Here is a 26,834-nt window from a genome sequence, read left to right as displayed (position 1 = left end):
GAACCCATCCAAGTTATTAACCAATCAGGACGTGTTCATTATGTTATTAACCAATTAAGTTATCGACTTGCACTAAGTTATTAACTTACTGTGGGAATTTTACAGATATAGGTGTACAGACAGATTAGATAGATAGAGGGGGTGGATGGGGATAGATAAATAATATATTATATTATATATAAATATTTGTAGACATATACTAAATACAGTATAGACAGAGAGTGTGTCTATGTGTATACACGCACTCTAAATATTTTCCCTGTCATTCACACTACATGGCTCTTTGGGTGATACTGATGGATAGTTTGGCTCCTGAACCGCTGAGGTCTGAGTATCACTGGTTTGAACCCTAAAGGACAAGGTTTAATATCGGTGCCAAATTCTCCCCTTCCCCTGCCAGTGTGTGTCCCAACCCCGCTCCTGAACCACCCAATCACAGGCCTCCTGTGGATACAGCCCAGAACTTTCCTGTCTCTCAACTTCCCTCCCTCCTGCTCCTTCCCAGCTGTTGGCTGGTGCTACTTGGGAAAACCCAACCTTTCTCCCTCTCCCGGTTAGCCGGGGTGGCCTCTTAGCTAACGAGATCCAGACAGAGGGAGCCGCCCTCACCCTCCCAGGGCCGAGCCCCCTTTAGAACAATAGAATATCAGGGTTGGAAGGGACCTCAGGAGGTATCTAGTCCAACCCCCTGCTCAAAGCAGAACCAATCCCCAGACAGATTTCACTGGCAGTTGGATGCTCAGCCCCCACCCCGTCTCTGCTCTTCTCTGCCCCTTGTCACCGGAGCGTCCTGGATTTTTCCCTCACAGGTGAAGCAGGGAAGTGACATTAGCCCCATTTTACAGAGGAGGAACTGAGGCCCTACATAACATAAGAACATAAGAGAGGCCGTACCGGGTCAGACCAAAGGTCCATCTAGCCCAGTATCTCTCTACCGACAGTGGCCAATGCCAGGTGCCCCAGAGGGAGTGAATCTAACAGGCAATGATCAAGTGATCTCTCTCCTTCCATCCATCTCCATCCTCTGACGAACAGAGGCTAGGGACACCATTCTTACCCATTCTGGCTAATAGCCATTTATGGACTTAGCCACCATGAATTTATCCAGTCCCCTTTTAAACATTGTTATAGTCCTAGCCTTCACAACCTCCTCAGGTAAGGAGTTCCACAGGTTGACTGTGCGCTGCGTGAAGAAGAACTTCCTTTTATTTGTTTTAAACCTGCTGCCTATTAATTTCATTTGGTGACCCCTAGTTCTTGTATTATGGGAATAAGTAAATAACTTTTCCTTATCCACTTTCTCAACATCACTCATGATTTTATAGACCTCTATCATGTCCCCCCTTAGTCTTCTCTTTTCCAAGCTGAAGAGTCCCAGCCTCTTTAATCTTTCCTCGTATGGGACCCTCTCTAAACCCCTAATCATTTTAGTTGCCCTTTTCTGAACCTTTTCTAGTGCTAGAATATCTTTTTTGAGGTGAGGAGACCACATCTGTACACAGTATTCGAGATGTGGGAGTACCATGGATTTATATAAGGGCAATAATATATTCTCAGTCTTATTCTCTATCCCCTTTTTAATGATTCATAACATCCTATTTGCTTTTTTGACCGCCTCTGCACACTGCGTGGACATCTTCAGAGAACTATCCACGATGATGCCAAGATCTTTTTCCTGACTCGTTGTAGCTAAGTTAGCCCCCATCATGTTGTATGTATAGTTGGGGTTAATTTTTCCAATGTGCATTACTTTACATTTATCCACATTACATTTCATTTGCCATTTTGTTGCCCAATCACTTAGTTTTGTGAGATCTTTTTGAAGTTCTTCACAATCTGCTTTGGTCTTAACTATCTTGAGAAGTTTAGTATCATCTGCAAACTTGGCCACCTCACTGTTTACTCCTTTCTCCAGATCATTTATGAATAAATTGAATAGGATTGGTCTGAGGACTGACCCTTGGGTAACACCACTAGTTACACCTCTCCATTCTGAGAATTTACCATTAATTCCTACCCTTTGTTCCCTGTCCTTTAACCAGTTCTCAGTCCATGAAAGGACCTTCCCTTTTATCCCATGACAGCTTAATTTACGTAAGAGCCTTTGGTGAGGGACCTTGTCAAAGGCTTTCTGGAAATCCAAGTACACTATGTCCACCGGATCTCCCTTGTCCACATGTTTGTTGACCCCTTCAAAGAATTCTAATAGATTAGTAAGACACGATTTCCCTTTACAGAAACCATGTTGACTATTGCTCAAGAGTTTGTTTATCTATGTGCCTGACTCAGTAAGGCTGAGATTATCCAACCCACCTAGGGGATTTGGGTACCCACCGCCCACTGACACGAGTGGGAATTGTGCACGCAGAGCCCCTAGGTGGATTCACACAAGGGCAACAGGGAGCCAGTGCAGTGATGTAGGAACCGATCCTGTCTCCTAGGGCCACAGGCGAACCACCAAAGGCTAATGTACAGCCGCGCTGGGCTGACCGCGTGGTCTCTCTGGGGTGTAAAAGGGACCCCTGTCCCCGAGGGGACATCGCCGTGTACTGAGCGCTCACCCCCTGCCAGCTCTTATAGCCACCCGGGGAACCCGCATGCAAATCCCTGCCCCGGGGGCTCCTGGTTAAATACAAACCCCTGGTTCTAGGAGCCTCAGTCTCTCCCTAGACACAGAACTGCCCGGTGCTGCCTGCTGGGGAGTTTCCCTCACTGCATGAACACGAGAATGAAATCTCTGTGGCTTTTCCTTTCCCTGTTCTCTGCCCCCTCCTGTGAGTGTTTATTGAGAGCGAGAAAAGTATCACCAGGTCCACAGATTCTTTCGGTGGCTAATTCTTTCCTTGCTTTGTTTCCCTCTCCCCAGGTGTCCTGTCCCAGGTGCAGCTGGTCCAGTCCGGTCCAGGAGCGGTGAAGCCGGGAGCGACCCTCAGCATCACCTGTAAAGTCTCTGGAGTCTCTGTCAGTGATCACTATTGGAACTGGAACCGGCAGCCCCCGGGAAAGGGCTGGAGTGGATGGGCTTTATCCGCAGCACTGAACGGGGAGGGACCACAGAGTATAACTCGGCTCTCAAGCCTCGTGTCACCATCACCAGGGACACCTCTAAAAACGAAGTTTATCTCCAGCTCGGCTCGCTGACAGCTGCGGACACCGGCACCTATTACTGTGCCAGGGAAGCCACAGTGACACAGAGCAGAGCGGGACTGGCACAAAAAGGAGAAGCGAATTTCGTAATAATCAGCCGACATGGACATTCAGTGCTGTAGGGGATGAGACAGACAGGCGGGGCATTGCTGACCGGGGATCTCAGGAGCCACCCGCGTTTCTCCGCTTGCATCCACCCTCCCATCCTCTTCCGCCAAGGGATTTTACACGCTCTCTTCCCTGCGCTTCCCACTGAAATGTGCACCGGGGACTCACTGAGACCGGGGTAACGGTGACATGAACGGTGAGATACTCCGGGCCTCAGTACAAAGCATGTTCCGCGCCTGCATCACTGAGTGACGTCAGTCACAGCTGTGGGCGATTATCCACTTCTGGGAATCCGGCTCGCTGGGACTCGCGCTGGGCCCCGAACAATTCACACTCCCAGACTCAGACACCGCTTTAGGAAACGTTGCCCCAGAGGAGCCAGTGTCAGAGGCGCTAAGTGGGCACTGCTCTGCCTGAAGTCAGTGAGAGCTGCCGGGGCCCAGCACCTCCAAAAATGAACCCTCCCGCTGCAGCTCGTTAGGGGAGGAAGCCGGGGTAGGATTAGGGGAAAGGCGCGGGACCGGGTTAAGGAGATTCGGGTTCCGTTCCGGTTTCTGCCAGACACTGCCTGAGAGAAAGTGGGTAACTCAGCTCATCGCTCTCCCTGCCCGGTCCCCACCTACAAAAATCCCCTCTCCCCACCTGGGCGTCTCACTCCCACATCCAGACAGCGATGTGTGAGGCCTTTCTCTAGCAGCAGCAGCTGCAGCTCTGGGTGTGGCCAGACGGGGGCGCTGCTCCCAAGCTGAATGGAATCCTACCGCAGCCAGGACCAGGCAGGGAGCGGAGTCAATTATGCAGCAGCCTGGGTGGGGACAGCTCATAATTCCCGGTGTCCCGTCATATCATCCCCTGTTCCCAGGGCTCCGGGGGGCGGGACAAGTCTTATCAATGTAGGGAAAGGACAAGGAATCGAAGAGCCTTCTGAACATTAAAGGCTCATATTGATTTTATCTCAAAGGAACACAACTTTATAATCACAATAACAAACAGCAAAGAGTCTGTGACGAAGTGTGTGTGGGGTTCTTGGGTTTTCTGTATTTTCCAGTGGGTTATATGCAGAGGGAGGGGGACTCAGTGTTCCTGAGTGTTATTGGTTTAATGAGGTGAGGGGAGAGGGAGTTTGTTGTTACAGAGAACCAGAGAGGGAACTCGGGACCCCGGCCAATGGCCTGGAGGATGGAGACCCCAGCGACTGGTGACCTGGTGACCCAGCTCAGGAGTCACAGCCGGTTCTGGCCAGTGGAAGGACAATGGGCTGCGAAGAGAGGACCCCGGAGACCTGACCAGCCAGTTCGGGCCAGAAGAGGGCTGAGAGGAGAGGAGACCCAGGCCATCCTGTTTATGACTCTGTTTACCTGAAGAGAAGACAGGGGCAGGGCTTAGGGCCGGGGATATCAGAGGCCAATCTGAGAAGCAGGGGGGCTCTGGGCTGGAGAGGCGGAGCAGGCAGAGCCCACCTGGCTGCAGGGGGACTGGGATGTGCGGTGCTGAGGGAGGCCAGGCCTGAGGCCCTGAGAATTTCCTGTGCTGTGTTCAACTCTCAATAAACCCTTCTGTTTTATGCTGGCTGAGAGTCACTCCGGTCTAGAGAACAGGGTTGCATCAACCCCTTTGGGGGTGAGGAGGCCCGGGGGGTTCAGAGCGAGGGGACTTCCTGAGGGGGCCCACGGCGAGAGACAGATGTGCTAAGGCTCAGAAAGGTGTGGCTCCAGGAGGTGGAGGGGCCTGACCCCCAGAGAGAGAGTGGACCCCCGAGAAGGGCTGTCTCACTGAAAGGACCGCACTGGACCACGAGTGGGCACGATCTGTGAGTCTGTGACATCTGGTCCAGGATTTTCAAACATATGGAGGTGCTCAAAGATGAAGTGAGACGCCCAGTGGTGTTTTCAAAAGCTCCTGAGTTAGCCACCTAACTCCCATGGAGGTGTTATGTTATAACTCCCCGCCCCCACCCCACAATCCATTGGGCCGAGAGTCCTTCAAATCTGAAATGTATTTTCTCCTTCTGTTGTAAAATGAGGACAAGTCCCTGAGAGCGCAGCCTCTTTTAACCTGAAATCTTGTCAGCCGCTTTCACCTTTCGCCCCCACCCCCGGTTGGGTCAAACCGACCTGTATGGCCCTGCCTCAGCGGGTCCCTGTTTAAATACAAAGCTCTGATTCTAGACACAGCAATATTCGTGCAGGGATATCTCCTTCACACAGTCTTCCACAATATCACCAAATAAATGTGAAATCCTAACAGACTTTTATCCTCTATTGGTCTTTCCTTCAACAGGGAATGAATCGTTTCTCTTTATAACTCTGTCTCCCATTCATGTATTTGCTTTTATTCCATAGGAATGGCCTTACTGGGTCAGACCAAAGGTTCATCTAGCCCTGTATCCTGTCTTCTGACAGTGGCTAGTGCGAGGTGCCCTAGAGGGAATGAACAGAACAGGGAATCATCAAGTGATCCATCCACTGTCACTCATTTCCAGTTTCTGGCAAACAGAGGCTAGGGACACCATCCCTGCCCATCCTGGCTAACAGCCATTGATAGACCTATCATCCATGGATTTATCTAGCTCTTTTTTGAACCCTGTTATGGTCTTGGCCATCACAACATCCTCTGGCAAGGAGTTCCACAGGTTGACTGTGCATTGTGTGGAAAAAAATACTTCCTTTTGTTTGTTTGAAATCTGCTGCCTAGTAATTTCAGTTGGTGCCCCCTACTTCTTGTGTTATGGGAAGTAGTAAAGAGCACGTCCTTATCTACTTTCTCTACACCAGTCGTGATTTTAAATACCTCAATTGTATCTCCCCTTAGCTGTCTCTTTTCCAAGCTGAAAAGTCCCAGTATTATTAATCGCTCCTCATACAGAAGCCGTTCCAGACCTCTAATCATTTTTGTTGCCCTTTTCTAACCTTTTCTAATTCAAATATATCTTTTTTTTTGAGATGGGGCACTACATCTACACACAGTATCCAAGATGTGGGAGCACCATGGATTTATATAGAGGCAACATGATATTTTCCGTCCTATTATCTATCCTTTTCTTAATTATTCCCAGCATTCTGTTCATTTTTTTGACTGCAGCTGCACATTGAGTGGATGTTTTGAGAGAACTATCCACAATGACTCCAAGATTTCTTTCTTGAGTGGTAACAGCTAATTTAGACCCCATCATTTTGTATGGATAGTTGGGATTGTTCTTTCCAATCTGCATTACTTTGCATTTATCCATATTAAATTTCACCTGCCATTTTGTTGCCCAGTCACTCAGTTTTGAGAGATCCTTTTGTAGCTCTTGGCAGTCTGCCTGGGACTTCACTATCTTGAGTAGTTTTGTATCATCTGCAAATTTTGCCACCTCACTGTTTACCCCTTTTTCCAGACTGTTTATGAATATGTTGAATAGGACTGGGCCCAGTACAGACCCCTGGGGGACACCACCATTTACTTCTCTCCATTCTGAAAACTGATCATTTAGTCCTACCCTTTGTTTCCTATCTTTTAACCAGTTCTTATGTTCTTAAGAAGCCTGGTGGATTTAGGAACCACAATCTCACTGGATTTCACTGGCGGCTGGATGACCAGCCACCTACCTGCCTCTATTCTTCTCTGCTCCTTGTCACCGGAACATTTTAGCGACTCACAACCAGTCCTGGATTTCACCCTCGAGTCCGCACGTGAGGCAGGGAAGTCTCATTAACCCCATTTTACAGACGAGGAAATGAGTCCCAGAGTCACAAAAGCGGAAATTAACTTGCCTAGGGGTTTGGGGCACCCACCGCCCACTAACAAGAGTGGGAATTGTGCACGCAGAGCCCCTAAACGGATTTACCCAACGGCAACAGGGAGCGAGTGGGTGATTTAAGAACTGACCCTGTCACGCCTGTCTTGTCTCTAGGGCTCCAAGCAATTCAACAGACTAATGCACAGCTGTGCTGAGCTGAGCTGAGCGCCTGGTCTCTCTGGGCTGTAAAGGGGACCCCTGTCCGAAGGGGACATCGCCATGTACTGAGCGCTCACCCTCTGCCGCCTCTAATAGCCACCCTGGGAAACCCTCATGCAAATCCCTTCCCCGGGGGGTTCCTGTTAAATACAAACCCCCGGTTCTAGGAGCCTCAGTCTCTCCCCAGACACGGAACCGGTCCTGCCCCCTGGGGAGTGTCTCCATTAGCCATCACCATGACACTGTCACTGCTCTGCTCCCTTTTCCTACTCGCTGTCCCGTCAGGTGAGTATTTCATGGGACGCTGAGAAACACCGAGGTGGGGAGTGCACCGGTTCCAGGCCAGACTCAGCTCTGTTCTTTTCCCCAGGTGTCCTCTCCCAGGTGCAGCTGGTCCAGACCGGCCCGGGAGCGGTGAAACCCGGAGAGACCCTCAGTATCACCTGTAAGGTTTCTGGAGTCTCCGTCAGCAGCTACTATTGGAGCTGGGTCCGGCAGCCGTCGGGGAAAGGGCTGGAGTGGATGGGGCGCATCCAGAGCACTGCAGCGGGAGGCAGCACAGAGTACAGCTCGGCTTTCAGTAGCCGGATCACCATCACCAGGGACACCTCGAAGGGCGAAGTTTATCTCCAGCTCCGCTCGCTGACAGCTGCAGACACCGGCACCTATTACTGCGCCAGGGACACAGTGACACAGAGCAGAGCAGGGACTGGCACAAAAAGAGGAAGCGAGTTCCGTGCAGACACTCAGGGCCCTTTTACACAAACGTCCCTGCCCCTGGTAGCAGGGAAACGTTCACTCTTCTGGCCATTATTATCTCACAATCACTGGGCAGGGGCTGTCACCTCAGAGAACCGAAATGGGTGATGATGGGGCTGATCTACAGCCCTTTGGAACCAATGAAACTCTCGCCTCTGATTTCACACGGCTTCGGTTGTTGTGGCCTTAAGAAAGACCTACACGATGAGAGCAGATCCACAGCTGAAATCAATGATCACAGATCCACTGGATTCAATATAGCAGCTACCCCTGCTTATGCCAGCTGGCAATCTGGAACTTTTATTCAGACATTTACACACTCTAGTAAACACATGGGAGCATCTGACGAAGTGAATATTCACCCACGAAAGCTCATGCTCTAAAACGTCTGTTAGTCTATAAGGTGCCACAAGACTCTTTGCTGCTTTTACAGATCCAGACTAACATGGCTACCCCTCTGATACATGGGAGCTATTCATCCAATGGGATTTGGGTGCCTAACTCCCTTAGGTTCCTTTGAAAATCCGAGTCTTTTATAGGAGGAGTTTCTATCTATACATTTAGAACTAGATAAACATCCCCTTTGTTACCGAAATATCGGGTCTGCCTAGCTGAGAGCCAATAACAGCCTGACAGGGATAAGGAAAAATGCTTTATTCTTGTCATACGTCTCACCCCCACTTGGAGCTGTTGGGTTCCAATATGTGGACCTGCACTGGTTTCCATCTAAAATAAAAATCCTAGTTTAGATCTAGTAAAAGCTGCCACCACTCAATCAAGTACGTGGATTGAGACACAGTCCTTCCCCAAAATCCTAGGGGATTCCAAGAGCCCCAAATCTATGGAGTTCTTACACCCAGGAGAAATAAACCATTCCCCCTGCTTCCTCCCCCCTCCCTTTTCCTAGGAGAGACACCGGGATTTAACTACAGAGGGATACCTCCCCCTCCTCTTTCCCTGAGAATCCACCCAAGGAAAGATCAACCAAGTCCTTAATAGAAAAGAATTTATTAAAGAATAAAAAGAAAAGTCACTGTCTCTGAAACCAAATTGGAACAATACAGGGTCTAAACTTATCAATCTCTGGAGAGAATTCCCCCTCCCCCAGTAAAAGCAATATTAGCAAACAGGAATAAAGAATTTCCTTTAGCAACCACACAATTGCAAATATAGAAATCAAATTATAAGACTAATCCGCCTTTCTAATTAATACTCACTATTGATTAGTAAGAACTACTCCAGGAGAACTTGGAGATATGACTGACCTCTCTTAGATCCAAAGAGAGCTCTAACAAAGAACACAGACAACGGCTTCCCTCCACAGAGATTTGAAATTATGTTGTCTCTGATTGGTCCTCTGGTCAGGTGGTCATCAGGTACTGCATGTTAACACTTTACAGGTAAAAGAGACCTTAACCCTTAACTATCTGTTTATTTATGACAATTCTGCAGAAGAAAGGAGAGCTCTGTAATAGATACAGAAGACTCTACTGCACACAAGTTTTCACAAGCTTTTTATACACTTTTAGACAAAGACCATGCCGTGTTAACACTACATTGGTGGTTGCCGGACCCCGTGAAACCATTATCTGGTTAGTGCAACTGGCTTGGAGCAAGATTTTTTTGCTTTGAGGCAGAAGAGGAAGGTTAGTTCAAAAGTTCAGGGTACTGCATACGTGAGGTTTCTGGAGGCTTCTGCCTCCACCTACTGGCCGTTTGCAAAACTAGTAAAAGGGCGGTGGGGGTGGGGCTACCAAATAGCTTTCACACCTTCACAGCGGTGCTTTTATTCTGGAAAGAATTAAAGCCTCTAGGCTCAGATTTAAAAGGTTCCATAGCATTTAATATTCTAGTTAATATTAGATCCCTGCCCCCCAAAGACTTTATTATCTAGGTAAAAATCAGGAGAGAACAGATGGTATATCACAAGGAACAAAGAGTTCCCAGCATGACAGGGACTGGCCTCTGCAAACCAGTGATCTAACTGTTTCTCTTTCTCTCTCTCTCTCCATAGACTCACAAACACACATAGGCACGTGTCCTAGCGCAGCGTGCAGGGAAGGGTGAGCTGGAGTGTTCGTACAGGTGGGGGCGGAGGACGAATCGCCCTTTCACGCAATTTCCGTAGTAGGTGGTTACTCCACCAATTGTTGATAACCACCGCAGCCCCTGACTGGGACCCGCCCTGAGAGATCCAATTAATTCAACAAAGAATCCTGTGGCACCTTATAGACTAACAGACGTTTTGCAGCATGAGCTTTCGTGGGTGAATACCCACTTCTTCACTTGCATCTGAAGAAGTGGGTATTCACCCACGAAAGCTCATGCTGCAAAACGTCTGTTAGTCTATAAGGTGCCACAGGATTCTTTGTTGCTTTTACAGATCCAGACTAACACGGCTACCCCTCTGATACCAATTAATTCAGTAGCTGTTTATGTTGAGCCCTGAGGTGGTACAGGTCAGTCTCTCTTATCCGTACAAGGGGAGAAAATACCTTCCAAAGCGGCTGCAACGAAAGCTAAATGGAGCCAAAGATTTATTTTCCCTGGTGTGGGAGGGGAAAGGTCTCTGGTGGATTGGCTGGGAACTGCACATAAACAGGGGGATGTGGATTCTCTCTGGGTGCAGCCCTGCAGAGAGAGATTTAAACAGGAAACGCTCACGGTTATTTGCGTATCCCCCTCCTTATAACAGATAAAACTCCTTCCCAGTGGATGATTTGATGATTGCCCTTGTCACTGGGCTAGACGGACCATTGTTCTGTACAGCGTTCTCTTCTTGCATGACATGGCTGGGGCGCATCAGCCCGAGATCAGATCTATCGAAAGGGGAATGAGGGTCCCCAGGCCAGCAGCTGACAAGGCCTCCAGCCCTGCGCTGTCTGACCCAAAGGCCCCTGTCATAAATAAACAGATCAGGGTTAAGGTCTCTTTTCCCTGGAAAGGGTTAACCAGCTCAGTAACCTGAGAAACACCTGACCAGAGGACCAATCAAGTAACAGGATAATTTCAAATCTCTGTGGAGGGAAGCCTTTGTCTGTGTTCTTTGTTTGCTCAGAACTCTCTTTGGATCTAAGAGAGGACAGTCATGTCTCCAAGTTCTCCTGGAGTAGTTTCTACTATTTAATAGTGAGTATTAATTAGAAAGGCAAATTAGTCTTATAATTTGATTTCTACATTTGCAATTGTGTGTTTTGCTGAAGGAAATTCTTTATTCCTGTTTGCTGTTACTTTGCTTTCACTGAGAAAGAAAGGGGGAGGGGGGATTCTCTCCAGAGATTGATAAGTTTAGACCCTGTATTGTTCCATCTTGGTTACAGAGACAGTGACTTTTCTTTTTTTATTCTTTAATAAATTCTTTTCTATTAAGCACTTGGTTGATCTTTCTTTGGGTGGATTCTCAGGGAAAGGGGAGGGGGAGGTATCCCTCTGTAGTTAAATCCCGGTGTCTCACCTAGGAAAAGGGAGGGGGGAGGAAGCAGGGGGGAATGGTTTATTTCTCCTGGGTGTAAGAACTCCATGGATTTGGGGCTCTTGGAATCCCCTAGGATTTTGGGGAAGGACTGTGTCTCAATCCACATATCTGATTGCGTGGTGGCAGCTTTTACTAGATCTAAACTAGGATTTTAGTTTAGAGGGAAACCAGTGCAGGTCCCCACATTGGAACCCAACAGCTCCAAGTGGGGGTGAGACCTATGACAACCCCTGACACATCCGCTGTGGGGCTGCTGCTTCTCTTTGCATGATCCCAATAAGCCCTACGAGACTTCCTCCCGGTACCCTCACTAGCCACTGCCCTCAGCGCCAGCCTTGGGGAGCTTCCTGTAATTAAGAGCAGCTGGTCCCTGGTTACTGTTAAATATCTATTGGGTTTTCGGGAAACGGGGCGGGCAAAGCCCGCCCCATGCTAAAGGATCCCCCCCCCCATCCTAAGGGGAGGTTCCACAGGGCCTCAGAAACCCACTAATTGTGGGGGACAACTAATAAAAGAACAGGGACAGGAGTGCGGTCAAAGGGTCATAAGAAGGGAGCCTGACGGGGAAGCTGGGTCTTTATCTCCCCCTGGGACAGCAGCAGAAATTCTGGACTGTGATTGCAGAATGTGAGGTTGGTTCCTTTAGCCATGAGGCCCCTTTGAAACTCCCAGCCCTGCGCTAGCAGCTGAGTGGTCTCTGCCAGGCCCGCTGACAGGCAGCGGCAAAGGGGGCAATTGCCCAGGGGCCCCTCAACCCAGCGCGGGCCCTCAGGTCAGGGGGGATAGTCACGTGACTAAGGGTTCTAAGATAGGGGTCACTGGAACAGCTCTGAGAGAGACTGATGCACAGGGGGAAGCAGACATGGATTGGAGAGAGGTGGGGGCAGGAAAGACACAGAGAGGGGCTCCCACTGAATAAGATACAGCCGAAATCCTTCTGTATCAGGGGGTAGCCCTGTTAGTCAGTATTCACAAAAACAACCAGGAGTCTTAAAGACTAACAGAGTTATCTGGGCCTAAGCTTTCATGGGCAAAAAACCCCATTTCTTCAGATACACCGACTGGGAGAGGGGGTACCCCAGAAATAAATTGCTGGCCCTTCTCTCAGCCACACACAAAGAAACTGAGTTCGCTCTCGGAGTCTCTTATAAGAAGGGAGATATGCAAATAGCGGTGAGAGTTTCCTGTTTAAAGCTGTCCCTCTCACTTCCACGGCTGCACCCGACAGACAATCCGCAGCCCCTGTCTCTGGGCACTCACCAGACAACCCCCCTGAGAACTCTCCTCTCCAAACACGGGACAATGAGGCTTTGGTTGTATCTCGTTCTCATTGCAGCAGCGTTTGAAGGTATTTTCTCCCTTCCCGTGTGTTGGATAGTCGGGAAATTGTTATTCTGTTTCCCTAGATACTCATGTTCTCCGTAAATCATTTTTATTCCCAGGTGTCCTGTCCCAGGTGCAGCTGGTGGAGTCCGGAGGGGATGTGAAAAAGCCCGGAGACTTTCTCCGCCTCTCCTGCAAAGCCTCCGGGTTCACCTTCGGTGACTACGAGATGAGCTGGGTCCGCCAGGCTCCCGGGAAGGGGCTGGAGTGGGTCGCCAGCATTTACAGCACCAGCATATACTACAGTGACTCGGTAAAAGGGCGATTCACCGTCTCCAGAGATGACCCCAACAGCCTGTTGTACCTGCAAATGACCGGCCTGAAGCCCGAGGACACCGCCCGCTATTACTGTGCGAGAGACACAGTGAGGGGAATCCCGATACTGCTAATACAAAAACTCAAGATGCAGAATCGTCCTTCCGCCATTCGCCGCGCGGGGGCAGCACTTCCCCGAACAATCCAGCCCTGGGCACAGGAACGGGAGCTACAACCAGAGCGAAAAATCATCTCTCGTCAGGTTTGCGATCTCTGTCTTCATATATGATCACGTGGCCATAACAACTGCAACAACTTGACTATCACATGCCTACAGTGTCACTCGTCACACGCTGAACTAAACATGCACCAGAGAAATATTCGGGGACCCGATTGTTCAGTGTGATAATCAGAACTTGGGCTTCCAACGCTGCCTAAAAGTGATGAGTGTCCAAATGCTTTTGTTGTTTGTTGGGGGATGGGTAGAATTGCTCTCAAATTCCTCTGAAAAACAATAAAATGCCAGTGTAGCTCTAACACACACTGAAAAGGGTACAAGAGGCTCTAAACACCTCTAGACTCATCAGAAAAACAGATTCTCCCCCTGATTCTTCCATTTTCACTTCTCTCTAAGGGCCTGATCCAGAGTCCACTAAAGCCAGTGGTGGGTCTTTCCATTCCCTTCAACAGACTGTAGCTCATCCCTTACACCTGGAAGGATGGGAGGGGATTCAAGGGAGCTCTTTGTGCAGCAGTGTGGTCAGGATGGCTCCGCACTCACTGGGCGCTGCCCAGACACAGAGTTCACACCAGTCCGACTCCCTCCCTTAGAGCCACCGGCCAAATAACTCTGAGCATGCAGGGAGCGGGTTCGTGTCTCCTATAAGGAGTGGGATATGCAAATGGGGTGAGAGTTTTCTGTTTAAATCTGTCCCTCTCTCTGCCAAGGCTGCAGCCGGAGACAATCCATGGCCCCTCTGCTGTCTATGCAGTTACCAGCCAAACCCACCTGATAAAAGCAGCAAAGAATCCTGTGGCACCTTAGAGACTAACAGACGTTTTGCAGCATGAGCTTTCGTGGGTGAATACCCACTTCTTCGGATGCAAGACACCTTAGTCTATAAGGTGCCACAGGATTCTTTGCTGCTTTTACAGATCCAGACTAACACAGCTACCCCTCTGATACTTGCCACCTGATAAGTTTCCCCTCCAAAACCAGGGGAAATGAGACTTTTGCTCCATTTCATTCTCATTGAAGCAGCTCTGGAAGATATGTTCTCCCCTGAATGCCCTGAAGAATATTCAGTTGCTGAATATAACATCAATATGCTTTAAACTGCCTTTCAGGTGGCCAGCCACAGGTCCAGCTGGTGGAGTCTGGAGGGGGTGTGAAAAAGTCATCTTTGGAGACTACTGGATGAGCTGGGTCCATCAGGTTCCTGGCAGGGGCCTTGAGTGAATCTCTCGTATAAGCTACTAGGCTGGCAGTGCTGTACATTATGCCAGCTCGGTCCAAGGCCGATTCACCATCTCCAGGGACAATCCCAACAACCTGCTCTGTTTGGAAATGGCCACCCTGAAATTCAAGGACACTGTCCTGTATTACTGTGCCAGACACAAAGTGAGGGGAAGCTGCTGTGAGCTAGGACAAAACCTCCCCATGCAGTTGTGAGGAAGTGGGGGTTCTCTTGTTTTTTCTTGTTTTTTTAATGGTTTGCATGCAGAGGGGGTGGGACTGTTTCCCTGGGGGTTACTGGTTTAAGGAGATGATGGGCGAGGGAGTATGTTGCTACAGAGGACCAGTGAGGGAACTTGGGACCCCAGCCAATGGCCTGGAGAATTCATATCCCAGCAACTGTTCACCGGGAGGCCCAGCTCAGGAGTTGCAGCCGGTTCTGGACAATGGGCTGCGAAGAGAGGACCCCAGTGACCTAACCAGCTGGTTCCAGCGAGAGGGGACCAGAGGAGGGTTCAGAGAAGAGGAGGCCCAGGCCACCCTGTTTACATGGATGGAAGAAAATGGACAGAGGTGGGTCTTAGGGGGAGGTGATTTCAGATGCCCAGTTGGAAAACACAAGGGGCTCAGGGACTGGACAGAGGGAGTGGGCAGAGCCCCACCTGGATTCAGAAGAGATATAGAGGTGCTAGGCTGAGGGAGACCAGGCCTGAGAGCCCTGAGAGCTTCCTATGCTGTGTTCAGACACTCAATAAACCCTCCTGTTTTACACTGGCTGAGAGTCACTCTGGTCTAGAGAACAGGGCTGCATTATTCCCTCTGGGAGTGGAGGTCCTGGGGCTCCAGAGCTAGTGGGCTCCCTGAGGGGGCCCATGGCAAAAACCAGGTGTGTGAAGGCTCAGAGAGGTGCAGTTCCAGGCAGGGCCGGCTCTAGTTTTTTTGCAGCCTCAAGCAAAAAAAAAATAAAAAATTGGCAGTCCACCCCCTTTTTTTGGTGGCTTTTACACACGTTGCGCATCACCTGACTTGCGGTGTTTTCCACTCTGCTCAGCAACGGCTGCTGATGGCTCTGTAACCTCATTCCAAGGGCATCTCTTGGACTCAAAAGAAAGACGGGGCTTGTATTCGTCACTTGGTTTACTGGGGGCAACTTGTCTTGTTAAAGGGGAATCTCTTTTGCATTTGCTCTTCTTTCAGCGCAGAACTTCACTTCCCACCCAGACTGGAAGCGAGATCAGAGAGTTTCACTCCTTAAAGTCTAAAACCCACCAGTGTTTCTTCCTCCCGCTTCTCCCTCCTTTCAGTAAAAGGCTCCTGGTGTCTTTCCCTTTCACCTTAATTGGAAGGAACGTCCCCTGACCCCCCCCCCCAGTCCCCGCTTTCCCATCAGCACCCTCCTTCCAGTGACCTGCTCCTGTAGCGAATGCCTCACATGTCTAGGGTCGGGAACTATCCCACAGATCAAAAGGGAAGAGTGTGGGGGGGTTGGGGGGGAGGGGGAGGGATTAGGACAACAGAGTCTGGGGGCGCCACTCAGTCTGTCCCAGAGCCATGAAAAAACCTCACCCGGACAGTTCAGCTCCCGAATCTCTCTCTCCTCTTCCCGAGCACTAGCGGGGTTTGCATCCAAGCAGCTGTGAATTACACTCACTGCTGGGGATGTTTTTCTGTTTGTTGTTTTACCGCAGCCAGACAATAATCCGCACGAGTTACTGGAGGCTCCTTTGCTAGCAGGGCTGCACTTAAAGGCGCTTGGGTTTGGGAACCCTTCTCCCTCCTTTGCGCAGGGCCGGCTCTGGCTTTTTTGCCGCCCCAAGCAAAAACAAACAAACAAAAAAACTGCGCGGGGCGGAGCGGCGAAGGGGGGGGGGAACAAACCTGCCAGCCAGCCGAAACAGCAAAGGGTGGGGGCGGGAAACCTGCCGGTCAGAGCGACGGGGGGGGCGTGTAAAAAACCTCCCGGCCGGAGCAGCGAAGGGAAGAAAAATTAAAAAAAAAAAAAAGAAAAAAAATACCTGCGGGGCGGCGGGATCGCGGGGGCAGGGGGACTCCCAGCCCTGCAGACCCCGGGCAGCGGAGTGCACACCCCAGCTGGCGGGGCGGGGGGGGGAGAGAAGGGGGCAGCCAGGGCTTCCTTAAGCAGGGCACTCCCCATGCGGCCCCTCCCGCCGCGCCGCCTGTCAGGAGGGCTCCGCGCCGGCGGGCGGGCAGGGAAGGACGCGGGCTGCGTGCCGGGCTTGCTGCAGCCCTGGCACCGCTCCCAGCATCTCCCCTCCTCCGCGCCGCCGCCCCCACCCCTACAGGGCGGCAGGAGCAGCAAACCAAAAAGAAAAAAACCTGCAGGGGCCGCGGAAGCGGCAAATCGCAAAAAAATAAAAGGATTGGAGGGAAGCCGCCCCTTGGAATCTGCCGCCGCAAGCAGGGAGCCGGCCCTGGTTCCAGGAGGCGGAGGAACTTAACCCCAGAGAGAGAGTGGACCCCCAAGAAGGGCTGTCACACTGAAGGGGTTCCCCCCAGGGACGGTAGGGGTCAAGAGTGGGCACGACCTGTGAGTCCTGACAGCGGTGAGTAGGGAAAGTCCCAGCTGGTTGGAGTCTGTCACTCTCGGCACTGGAAACTCAAAAGAGAAAGCAACGTGTTCACTGCAAGGTGCCCTGCTCTGGCCAAATCTAGCTTCATACAAGGCACAGATCCAAAAGCCGGTCACCACCTGTCTGAAAGGGCTGGACCTGGACCTTCCCTTTTAAACTGTAATAAATTCTATGTGCAAATTAAAACTCCAGTTCTACACCTTCTTAAAGTCAGGGGAGATCGAACCTGATAAACAAAACCAGAAACACTGACAGCCCGAACAAGGCACAAGGCTACTTCCCAATGATGCTACCGATCATTGTGTATGTCTGTAATATTTGCTTGCAGATATTAAACAACTTATGTAACTAATCGACTCCCTGCCCTGCACATTGTCTCACGTCTATGGGCCTCATCAAATAACGCTCATCCGGCCCGTGTGAGAACCCCGGGTCATGGCACATACTGGATCTCATCCATCCAGCTCCATGTCTTGGCAGAATTCAATTAATCTACCTGGAAAGGGAGTTGCACGCATGGCTCACTCAGGGAGGTTGAAGGTTGAAAGGGGCTGTCAGCAGGTGCCCTAGGTAAATGGGCTCACTCTATCCAGGCCACAAATGGGCATTTCCTCTGTACTAGCAAGTGATATTTTACCAGATGATTTTGCTGGAGAAATTCCATAGATCAGACTTGCCCCAGGAAACGCATAAATTCAGACTTTGTCTCGCAGAAATGTGTGACTTGAATGATATTCGTATATCCAAACAATTTTTTTTCAAAACTAATATTATAAAAGATCTATCTATCTATCTATCTATCCACAAGTTATTTCGCTCAATACAGAGGTAAGCAGTGAAATATTAGTTGCCTGTGATATACAGGAGATCAGTGTAGACGATCCAATGGTCCTTTCTGGCCACAAATGCTGTGGATCTATGAATCTATGAAATTACTGTTAAGGCCTGTTGAAGTCAGTGGTTTGCAACCCTCCCAAGAAGAACGCCTGTAAAAGTCAATTGGAGTCTTTCCATTGACGTCAGTGCAAGTCATTGACTTCAGTGGAAAGAGACCCATTGACTTTCTACCAAGCTCTTATGAAAAGGGCATATGCAAATGATGTGATTAATTTTTCCTCTTTAAAACCAGTGATACCTCTGAGTAGTTTTCTGAGCCAGAATATATATATTCTCTCTGAGCCAGAATAATACTCAGAGCTCTCTGTGCAGTTACCATGTGCTCTTTCCCACCGAGAACTCCCTGCAGAGATAGGCAGGCAGAGATAAACAATGAGTGTGTGTGAGAAAGAATTTCCGTGACAGTGAGAAGGAGCGAGAAACTGTGTGTGTGTGTGTGTGTGTCTGAAAGATAGTGAGAGAAACAGTACATGTGAAAGAAAGAGTGAATGAGTGTGACAGTGAGATGAAGAGATAGTGAATGTGACTGAGACTGTGTGACAGAGAGACATGGTGAGAGAAAGAGAGAGAGAGAGTGTGCAACAGACAGATGGAGTCTGACAGTGCGAGAGATGGAGCGTGACAGAGATAATGCGAGAGAGAGAGAGACAAAGAGGTGGGGGAAACACACCCTTCACACTCAGATTTGTAAATGTTTTGAATTTCTCTGTATATAAATCACGATGAGATGATTTTCACAGACACACGGGAGGAGAGGTGCCCAATTCCCATGGAAGCCGGTGCCTAAACCCCTTTAGGGTCCTTTGAAAACCTCGCCCAGGATTCCTTGGAACAGGGACCATGCCCTGAACTCCAGAGATGGGACAGTTTTTAAAGGGGCAAGTCTTTCTTTCTTTCTTTCTTTCTTTCTTTCTTTCTGTTAGTAAACTGAAAACTCAAAATTTTAGGGTAAAAACTAAACATTTTTGGTTTTAATCTTTGCAATTTAGTCACATTAAAAAAAACCCTAAAATATTTTGGGTTTGTGGGATTTCACTTTCCCGATGAAAATCCTACATTTTATGTATCAGAGGGGTAGCTGTGTTAGTCTGGATCTGCAAAAGCAGCAAAGAATCCCGTGGCACCTTATAGACTAACAGACGTTTTGCAGCATGAGCTTTCGTGGGTGAATACCCACTTCATCGGATGCAAGTAGTGGAAATTTCCAGGGGCAGCTATATATATGCAAGCAAGAAGCAGGTTGGAGATAACAAGGTTAGATCAGTCAGGGAGGATGAGGCCCTGTTCTAGCAGTTGAGGTATGAAAACCAAGGGAGGAGAAACTGGTTATGTAGTTGGCAAGCCATTTACAGTCTTTGTTTAATCCTGAGCTGATGGTGTCAAATTTTCAGTATAGGGTGGTGTTAATGTGACCATCACTTATTTGCACCATGGTGTCTAGGAAGTGGACCTCCCGTGTAGATTGGTCCAGGCTGAGGTTGATGGGGGGGTGGAAGCTGTAGAAATCGTGGTGGAATTTTTCCAGAGTCTCGTTCCCATGGGTCCAGATGATGAAGATGTCATCAATGTAGCGTAGGTAGAGAAGGGGCATGAGTGGACGGGATCTGAGGAAGCGTTGTTCCAGGTCAGCCATAAAAATATTGGCATATTGCACACCTCAACTGCTAGAACAGGGCCTCATCCTCCCTGATTGAACTAACCTCGTTATCTCTAGCTTCCTTCTTGCTTGCCTACATTTTATATCTTTCAGTAATTTTTAACCAAAAGGTCTTTGGTCTCCCCTTGCCAAACTCAGAAATATTTTCATTTTTATTTTGATGAAACGTCTACATTTTCTGCAAACAAAAGACATCATATTTGCTACCAATCCTATTCCTTCACCAAATCATTCTTCTGTATCTATACCCTCGCCTCCCCCTACTGGAAGATACTTACACACTGGAGTGGCCAATAAGATAAGGAAAACCAATAACAAATTCATATTGTTTAATTAAAAAGGAAAACTTCCCTGTTGGAATCGCCAGGTCTGAGTCTGGGGAGAGACTGAGGCTCCTAGAACCAGGGGTTTGTATTTAAACAGGAACCCCTTGAACAGGGGTTGTTCAGTGGCTCTTCATGGACCACTCAGTACAACCCCACTGTGCAGAGCAGGTAACAGTCTCTGGAGATTCTTCCGGAACTTGTTCCACCTGCACCTGAGCTCGCTGATGGCTGCAGCCACGGCCACCTATTGCTGTGCGAAAATGGCCTCCACGCCATGGTACGTGCTACAGCTAAACCCTTCTCATCGCCAGACAGGGGCAGCATCTCTCAGCTTTGCAGGAGCACCAGAGCACCGCAATGCCCTAGAGCGAATCAAACACGAGGGGGAGACGGTTATCTCCATTTTTTCATGGGCGGGGGAGGGTTCGCCCTGGCACAAGGAGTGAAATGATTTGCCCAAGGGCACACACTGGAATATGAATACAACCCAGGATTCCTGTCTCCCAATCTAGCCTGCTCTAACCGCTAGACCCCACTCTCCATCCACAACTCCAAATAGAAACAGAATCAGCGATCTGGCTCCCGTTCCTCCTGCTCTAACCCACAAGACCCCACTCGCCTTCTACAGCAGGGAACAGAACAGAACAAAGGGTCCTGATGTCCAGCTCCCTCCCCTAACTGGGAATGAAATGCAGGACTCCTGAATTCTACTCTCCACTGTTCTAACCTGCTGGACACCAACTTTCCTTCCAGAGCTCAGAACAGAAGAGTCCCACTGCTTCTTATCTCTAAATTGTAGAAACAAACGAGAGGATAAGGCTGAATATTTTCGAAGAGCACAAATCTCCCAATGAAGTAAACCAAAGCTGGAGAAAGGATCATTTTGTGGTCAAGGAACTGACTTAACAGTCAGCAGAGCTCGGTTCAGTTCTTACCTCCGGCACACGCTGCCTGTCCGATTCTGGTCAAGGCCCTTAAACTGGGATTTTGGTAGGGCCCTAAAGGATTTGCCCAATTCATTTTGAGTTGAGTGCAGTGAAACTCCCAGCCTAAACCTCTCTGTGCCTCAGTTTCCCACCTGTACATGAGGATAATAATTCCACCTTTCTTGTCAACGTAGAGCCTGTGAGATATCTGAGTCAGCGACTGTCTCCTACTAGGTGTCTGTGGAGCCACTAGCACAATGGGCCCCCAAACTGTGTTGGGGCTTCTACTCTGATAGAAATAATAATACTAATGGATACGCCTCTGTCATTCCTTCCAAAGCTGATCCCAGCTGCGGGAAACCTGCCTGCAGATCATTGGGTTCCTCTTCAAATCATAAACGGCTGAATTTAGGGAGGCGCTGTGTTTGCCCATAAACATCACCCGGGAATTTTCAGGCTGAAATCGTAGAAGAGAATGAAGTTGTTATTAATTTTCTTTTTCCTATTGACCATCACATCATGTAAATTTTCCTTGGGTGATAATGGACATCTGACTCAAATAATAGATTTAGGATAGGATTGTCAAATCCACTGAAGGTTTTTTTTTATTAATCCCTAGTCTCATTAAAATCAAATTTAGTATCCTTGTTCCATAGGAGGGCTTTGAAAATTCCATACCCAGAGAGAGACTGAGCAGGGAAGGATGGATAGAGAGATAGAGAAAGATATTATAGAAGAAAGGATGGATAGAAGAGACACATGATACAGGAGATTAGATAGATAGATAGATAGATAGATAGATAGATAGATAGATAGATAGATAGATCCTAAAGAACTCTTGGCTTTAAATTCTCTTATGTGTACGGTGTAGGTGCCTTCTCAAGTCCAGTTGACCCAGTAAGGTCCAGGGAAGGTGAAACCCGGAGACACCCTCAGACTGACCTGTGCCGTGTCTGGTTACTCCATTCCCAGGGATTACTATTGGATCTGTATTCGGTGCCCTCTAGGAATGGCTGGGAGGCATTAGCTTTAATGGCGAAGTCGTCTGTGCCCCTTCTGTCAAAGACAAGAGCCACCATCTCCAGAGACATCAGCAAGAATGAGTTCTACATGGAGCTGAGCTCGCTGATGACAACAGACACAGCCACATATTACTGTGGGAGGGAGGAAACGGCAGTAGACACCATGTCAAATACTGGAAGGTGAAAAACAAACCAACCCTTATTTAGTTAATTATCGCTCAACCATCAAGACTGGACTTCTCTTGATAAAAGACATGACTAGCAGGAAGAGAAGTCTAGTCTTGATGTGGGAATCATTGGGTGAAATTCCCTGCCCTGTGTTATACAGGAGGTCAGAGGAGAGAAATATATTGATTCCTTATTTCCCCCGAAAGCCTAAAACTGATGTCTTAATAAATAATAATAATAATAATTAATAATGCTGGATATGTATGGTCAGTAGGTAACAGATACTTACTAACACAGCCATTTCGGGGGAAAGGGAGTATGTGGGTTACAATAAATACAATATTCAGAGGGGTAGGCGTGTTAGTCTGTTTCAGCAAAAATCAACAACAAAGGTCGGTTGCATTTGACGAAGTGGTTTCCAGCCCAGGGAAGCTGGTGCCCAAATAAATGTGTTAGTCTTCAAGGTGCCACAGGACTCCTGGTTGGTTTTTAATAAATACAATAGACTCCAGCAAGGTGGTGGGGATAGAATGCGTTATTTGCTCTATGCTCTAAGCACCTGTCCCCGTACAATATTATTGCAAATCCCCACCAGTGTTGGTCAGTCTGGGGAGCAGAAAGAGGCTCCCCTCCCCCATGCATCGAAATTCTTTCTCAGCCCGCTGTAAGGTTTAGACATTTCCAAGGGGCCTCCTCACCTAACTACAGCTCCCCCGCCCCCTTTGCCGTCTCTTATCCCCTCTGTGCGCCACCGCCATGCAAATCACTGAACCAACTCTCCTGTTTAAATACAAGCGCCCTGGATTTTTTTTTTCAGTCACAAACCAGAATCTGAGCTGAGCGTTTGTGACTGATATCCGCCCCCCCCCCCTCACAAAATACGATGAGTTCTCTGCTTATTTTCCTTTCTCTTTTAGCTGTCCCACCATGCAAGTTGTTGCTGTTTTGTTGCTTTTTTTAGAGTTCCATCCTAGTAGCCGCTGGGCATTCTGGGTAGAATACAGCAACATCTTTAAGCAGCTGCTTAACTTTAAACCTCCATGTAGCAGGTTACATGCCAGTAACTCCCACTGACTTTCAAAGGCAATTATGCGTCTAATCTCTAGGTGCCTGTTTACATCTTTAGGTGCCTAAATATCTTTGAAAATCTAGCTCAATGTGCTTTACCCAAATGCTACTGGTTAAAATATGCTTCAATGCGTGTTCAGTTTAAATCCAGGTTTCTCAACTCCTCCTCCTTTGGAGATGTTGGAAGGCACTTATCCATAAGCAAATACAATGGGGATCTAATTGGTTTTCTTCCTCTGTTGCAGGTGTTCTCTCAGAGATCCGGCTGGAGCAATGGGAAACAGACCAGGTGAAGCCCACGGAGTCTGCCAAACTTACTTGTGCTGTTTACGGTACCTCTGTTGAGGGCAACGCTTGGAGCTGGATCCGGCAGCCTCCTGGAAAGGGGCTGGAGTGGTTGGGAGTGATCTGGAGCAGTGGATCAACTGACTACAGCGCGGGTATCAAAGATCGAATCAGCATCACCAGAGACAGCTCTAAAGGCCAAGTCTATTTGCAGCTGAACAACATGAAAGCTGCGGACACCGCCACCTATTACTGCGCTAGACGGCACAGTGACACGGAGCAACAGAGCGCTCATGCAAAATCCTTCCTGCCAGGAGTCAGCTCAGACCCTGCCATCCGTTCCCTACCCACTGAGCAAGCCTGCATAGGAGTGTGACGGGGATAACGTCTGATGTAGGCAGCCGCGTAGAGAGAGAGAGGAGTGGGGAAGATGAAAGCCTGGCTTTTCGCTTTCTGACTGTGGATTCTGAGTTAATTTACCCACACACATACAATTATTGAAAAGTATCCCCCTTATCTATTGCCTCGCTTGCGCCTCTCCTGGGTCCAAATTCTTCTCAAAACTTTCTACTCTGCATCCTCCACGTCCCAAACCGGCCCGAAAAGATTCCTGGACCCGAGCTGGCGTCGATTGGTCCAACTCCACACAAAGCAACTGAGCTATGGGCATTTACATAGCCTGAGGATCTGAACCATTTACTGATTCAGTCTGGAACCAGGTTTAACACGGTAGCAACAGAACATTCCTGCTCAGAGTGAGATCACTTTCCCCGACAACAAATACAAGTGCTGGAGAGTGAGTTCGGCACGAGAGAGAGAGCGAGAGAAGACAACAGGTATCTACAGAAGCACAGGAGATCAGGCAGCTGCCTGTCCATCGCCACATATTTTGTAGCCAGAGGGACAAAGGGCGGTATTAATTATGATGTGATTCCAGCTCTACTATAGGCGATAAGGAGGGTGAGAAAAAATCCTCTGGCAAGGCAAAGAGAGAGGGATTTTTCCAGACAGAATCTGAATGAGGGAGTCCTATGAGGGTCGTGGATGACACAATGATTAGGAAGGAAAGAGACAGACAGACAGACACCCACAGAGAAAGAAGGATAAAGACAGAAGAGGAGGAAGAGACAGGTGGGGATGCATAGGGCCTGAGATAGAGAGAGAGATGGGGATGTGTGGGATGTATCAGGCTAGAGGCAGACAGACTTTGTTACACAATTTTTCACTCAGTGTGCCCCGTTTAAACAGGAGCTCGTGGAGATCCGGAGAACAGACCCTCCAGAAGTTCACTTTTTTTTCCCAGTGGGAATCAAGAATCCTTGTCCTTCCCTCTCCGTCCTGCTTTTGCCACCAGCCTGTGAATATTTGGAGAATGGGTGATAAGGACATCAGCCTGGGGCTCACAAAACTTAGCTTCAGTTCCCTGATCCATCACAGATTCCCAGTGTGACAGCTGACAAGTCCCTTAAGACATGATATTTTAAAGTATCTAGACACCTGGAGAAGCACACAGGTGCCTGGTGGGATTTTCAGAAATGCCCAGGCATCTAAGTCCCAGTATATTAAATATTATGTGCATTTTTGTGAACCTCACTAGGCATCTCTCTGCTTCTTTTGGACCTGGCAGATTTTACAAACTGAATAAGCGGGTGCTCATTTCCCATTGACTTTCAATGGGAGTTAGTGGCCTACGTCACTCAGGCTCTTTGGAAAATCCCGTTGGGTACGACTCTGTATCTTTGGTGAATCTTGTGTCAAATGGGGTTAAGAGCACTTCACTACCTCACAAACCACTAAAGATATTATGGTAGTTGGGAATGATAGAGTTACTCAGATAAATGCTGTAGGATGTAATTCATAACTGGGTCAATAGTTTTGAAAAAAAAACAGCAAGACCCAAGACTCTCTCTCTCTCTCTCTCTCTCTCTCTCTCCCCTTCTCGTGTTTTCCCAAGTTCAGCTGGTCCAGTGTGAGAGCCTGTCACACTGACCTGTCCTGTCTCTGATGACTCCATCTCCAACATGGACACTGGGCACTGGTTCCGTCTGCCTCCCAAGAAAGGGTGGGAGTGTATATTATGTTTGAACTCTACATCAGGGGCAGGAAATTCCCAATCTTTCCGGAGCTGAGCGGCCATTTTCAGAGATACCTCCAAGAATGAGGTCTCATGGACAGCTACAGACACCGCCACATATTATCATGTACGACAGGTGGAATAAACCACTGTGAAACATTTTGTACCAAAAATGTGTGGCTGTTACAGGGCATCTCAAGGCCACACCAGGGGTTTGAAGATCGGCGGGGAATGTAGTGACCAGGAGTCCAGCCCCCGAGCCGGAGGACCTACACACTAAACCCTCCTTCCTACTCTCCGACAGCCCTGCCTTGCTGTCGTGTCTGGGTGCTGAGCTGAGCGTGCTGTCTCTGGGTGATTTAAAGGGGACACCTGTTCCCGAGGGGACATTGCCATGTACCGAGCCACCGCCCCCTGACATCTCTTATACCCACCCTGGGAAACCCGCATGCAAATCCCTGCCCCGGGGGGTTCCTGTTTAAATACAAACCCTAAGTTCTAGGAGCCTCAGTCTCTCCCCAGACACAGCACTGCCCGGCCCGCAGGGGAGTTTTCCTCTTTTCATGAAAACCAGAATGAAATATCCGTGGCTTTTCCTTTCCCTAGTCTCCGCCCTCACCTGTGAGTGTCTATGGGACAGTGGGGAATATAGGGACACAGAGACATGCATGTGTTTGGTGGCTAGTATTGTCGTTGCATTTTTTTCTCCTTTTCCCAGGTATCGTCTCTCAAGTGCAGCTGGTCCAGTCCGTTCCAGGAGCGGTGAACCCTGGACAGTCCCTCACACTGAGCTGTGCTGTCTCTCTGGTGAAACTGTGGAGAGTGGCTCTGCTTGGACCTTGGTCAGGCAGCCTGTAGGGAACGGGCTGGAGTGGATGGAACATATTTTCCAAAATGTTGATGACGAGTTGGAAACAGATTATGCCCCGTCTCTCCAAACCGATTTACCATCTCTGCAGACACCGCCAAGAACCAGGTCTCCCTGCAGCTCCGCTCGCTGACAGCTACAGGCACCGCCACCTGTTACTGCGCCAGAACAGTGACACAGAGCAAAGCAGGGACTCTACAAAAACAGAAAGCGGATTCTGAGCAGTGCAGGTAGACAATCTGAACTGACAGAACTGTGATTCCCCCCATTAAATCGAAATAAAATGCAAAGCGATGAGGCAGGTAAGGAATCCGAGGGAACTTCTTTTATATATTTGGACCAAGGTGATGCCACATGCATCAACCCTCTGCTGGCAATATTTCCAAAAGTTCTAGCAGCTCCTGTCCAACAAAAAGAAATTTTACAGAT

At 48.8% G+C, this 26,834-nt stretch overlaps 1 pseudogene and 2 gene segments (V, D, J or C); all 3 read left to right on the top strand.

The window, feature by feature from the left end:
- Positions 1-2,728: 2,728 nt before the first annotated feature.
- Positions 2,729-3,269, top strand: LOC123347633 (annotated as a pseudogene).
- Positions 3,270-7,385: 4,116 nt separating this feature from the next.
- LOC123347632 lies at positions 7,386-8,062 on the top strand. The segment is given in 2 exon segments: positions 7,386-7,480; positions 7,566-8,062. Coding segments are annotated over 2 exon segments (546 nt in total).
- A 4,669-nt stretch (positions 8,063-12,731) lies between these two features.
- LOC123347631 lies at positions 12,732-26,514 on the top strand. The segment is given in 3 exon segments: positions 12,732-12,777; positions 12,872-13,329; positions 26,256-26,514. Coding segments are annotated over 3 exon segments (552 nt in total).
- Positions 26,515-26,834: the final 320 nt, after the last annotated feature.

This window comes from Mauremys mutica, chromosome 13 (assembly GCF_020497125.1).
Source record: "Mauremys mutica isolate MM-2020 ecotype Southern chromosome 13, ASM2049712v1, whole genome shotgun sequence".
Classification (NCBI taxonomy): domain Eukaryota; kingdom Metazoa; phylum Chordata; order Testudines; family Geoemydidae; genus Mauremys; species Mauremys mutica.
Note: the sequence above shows the minus strand (reverse complement) of the source record. Positions and strands in the feature narration are given on the sequence as shown.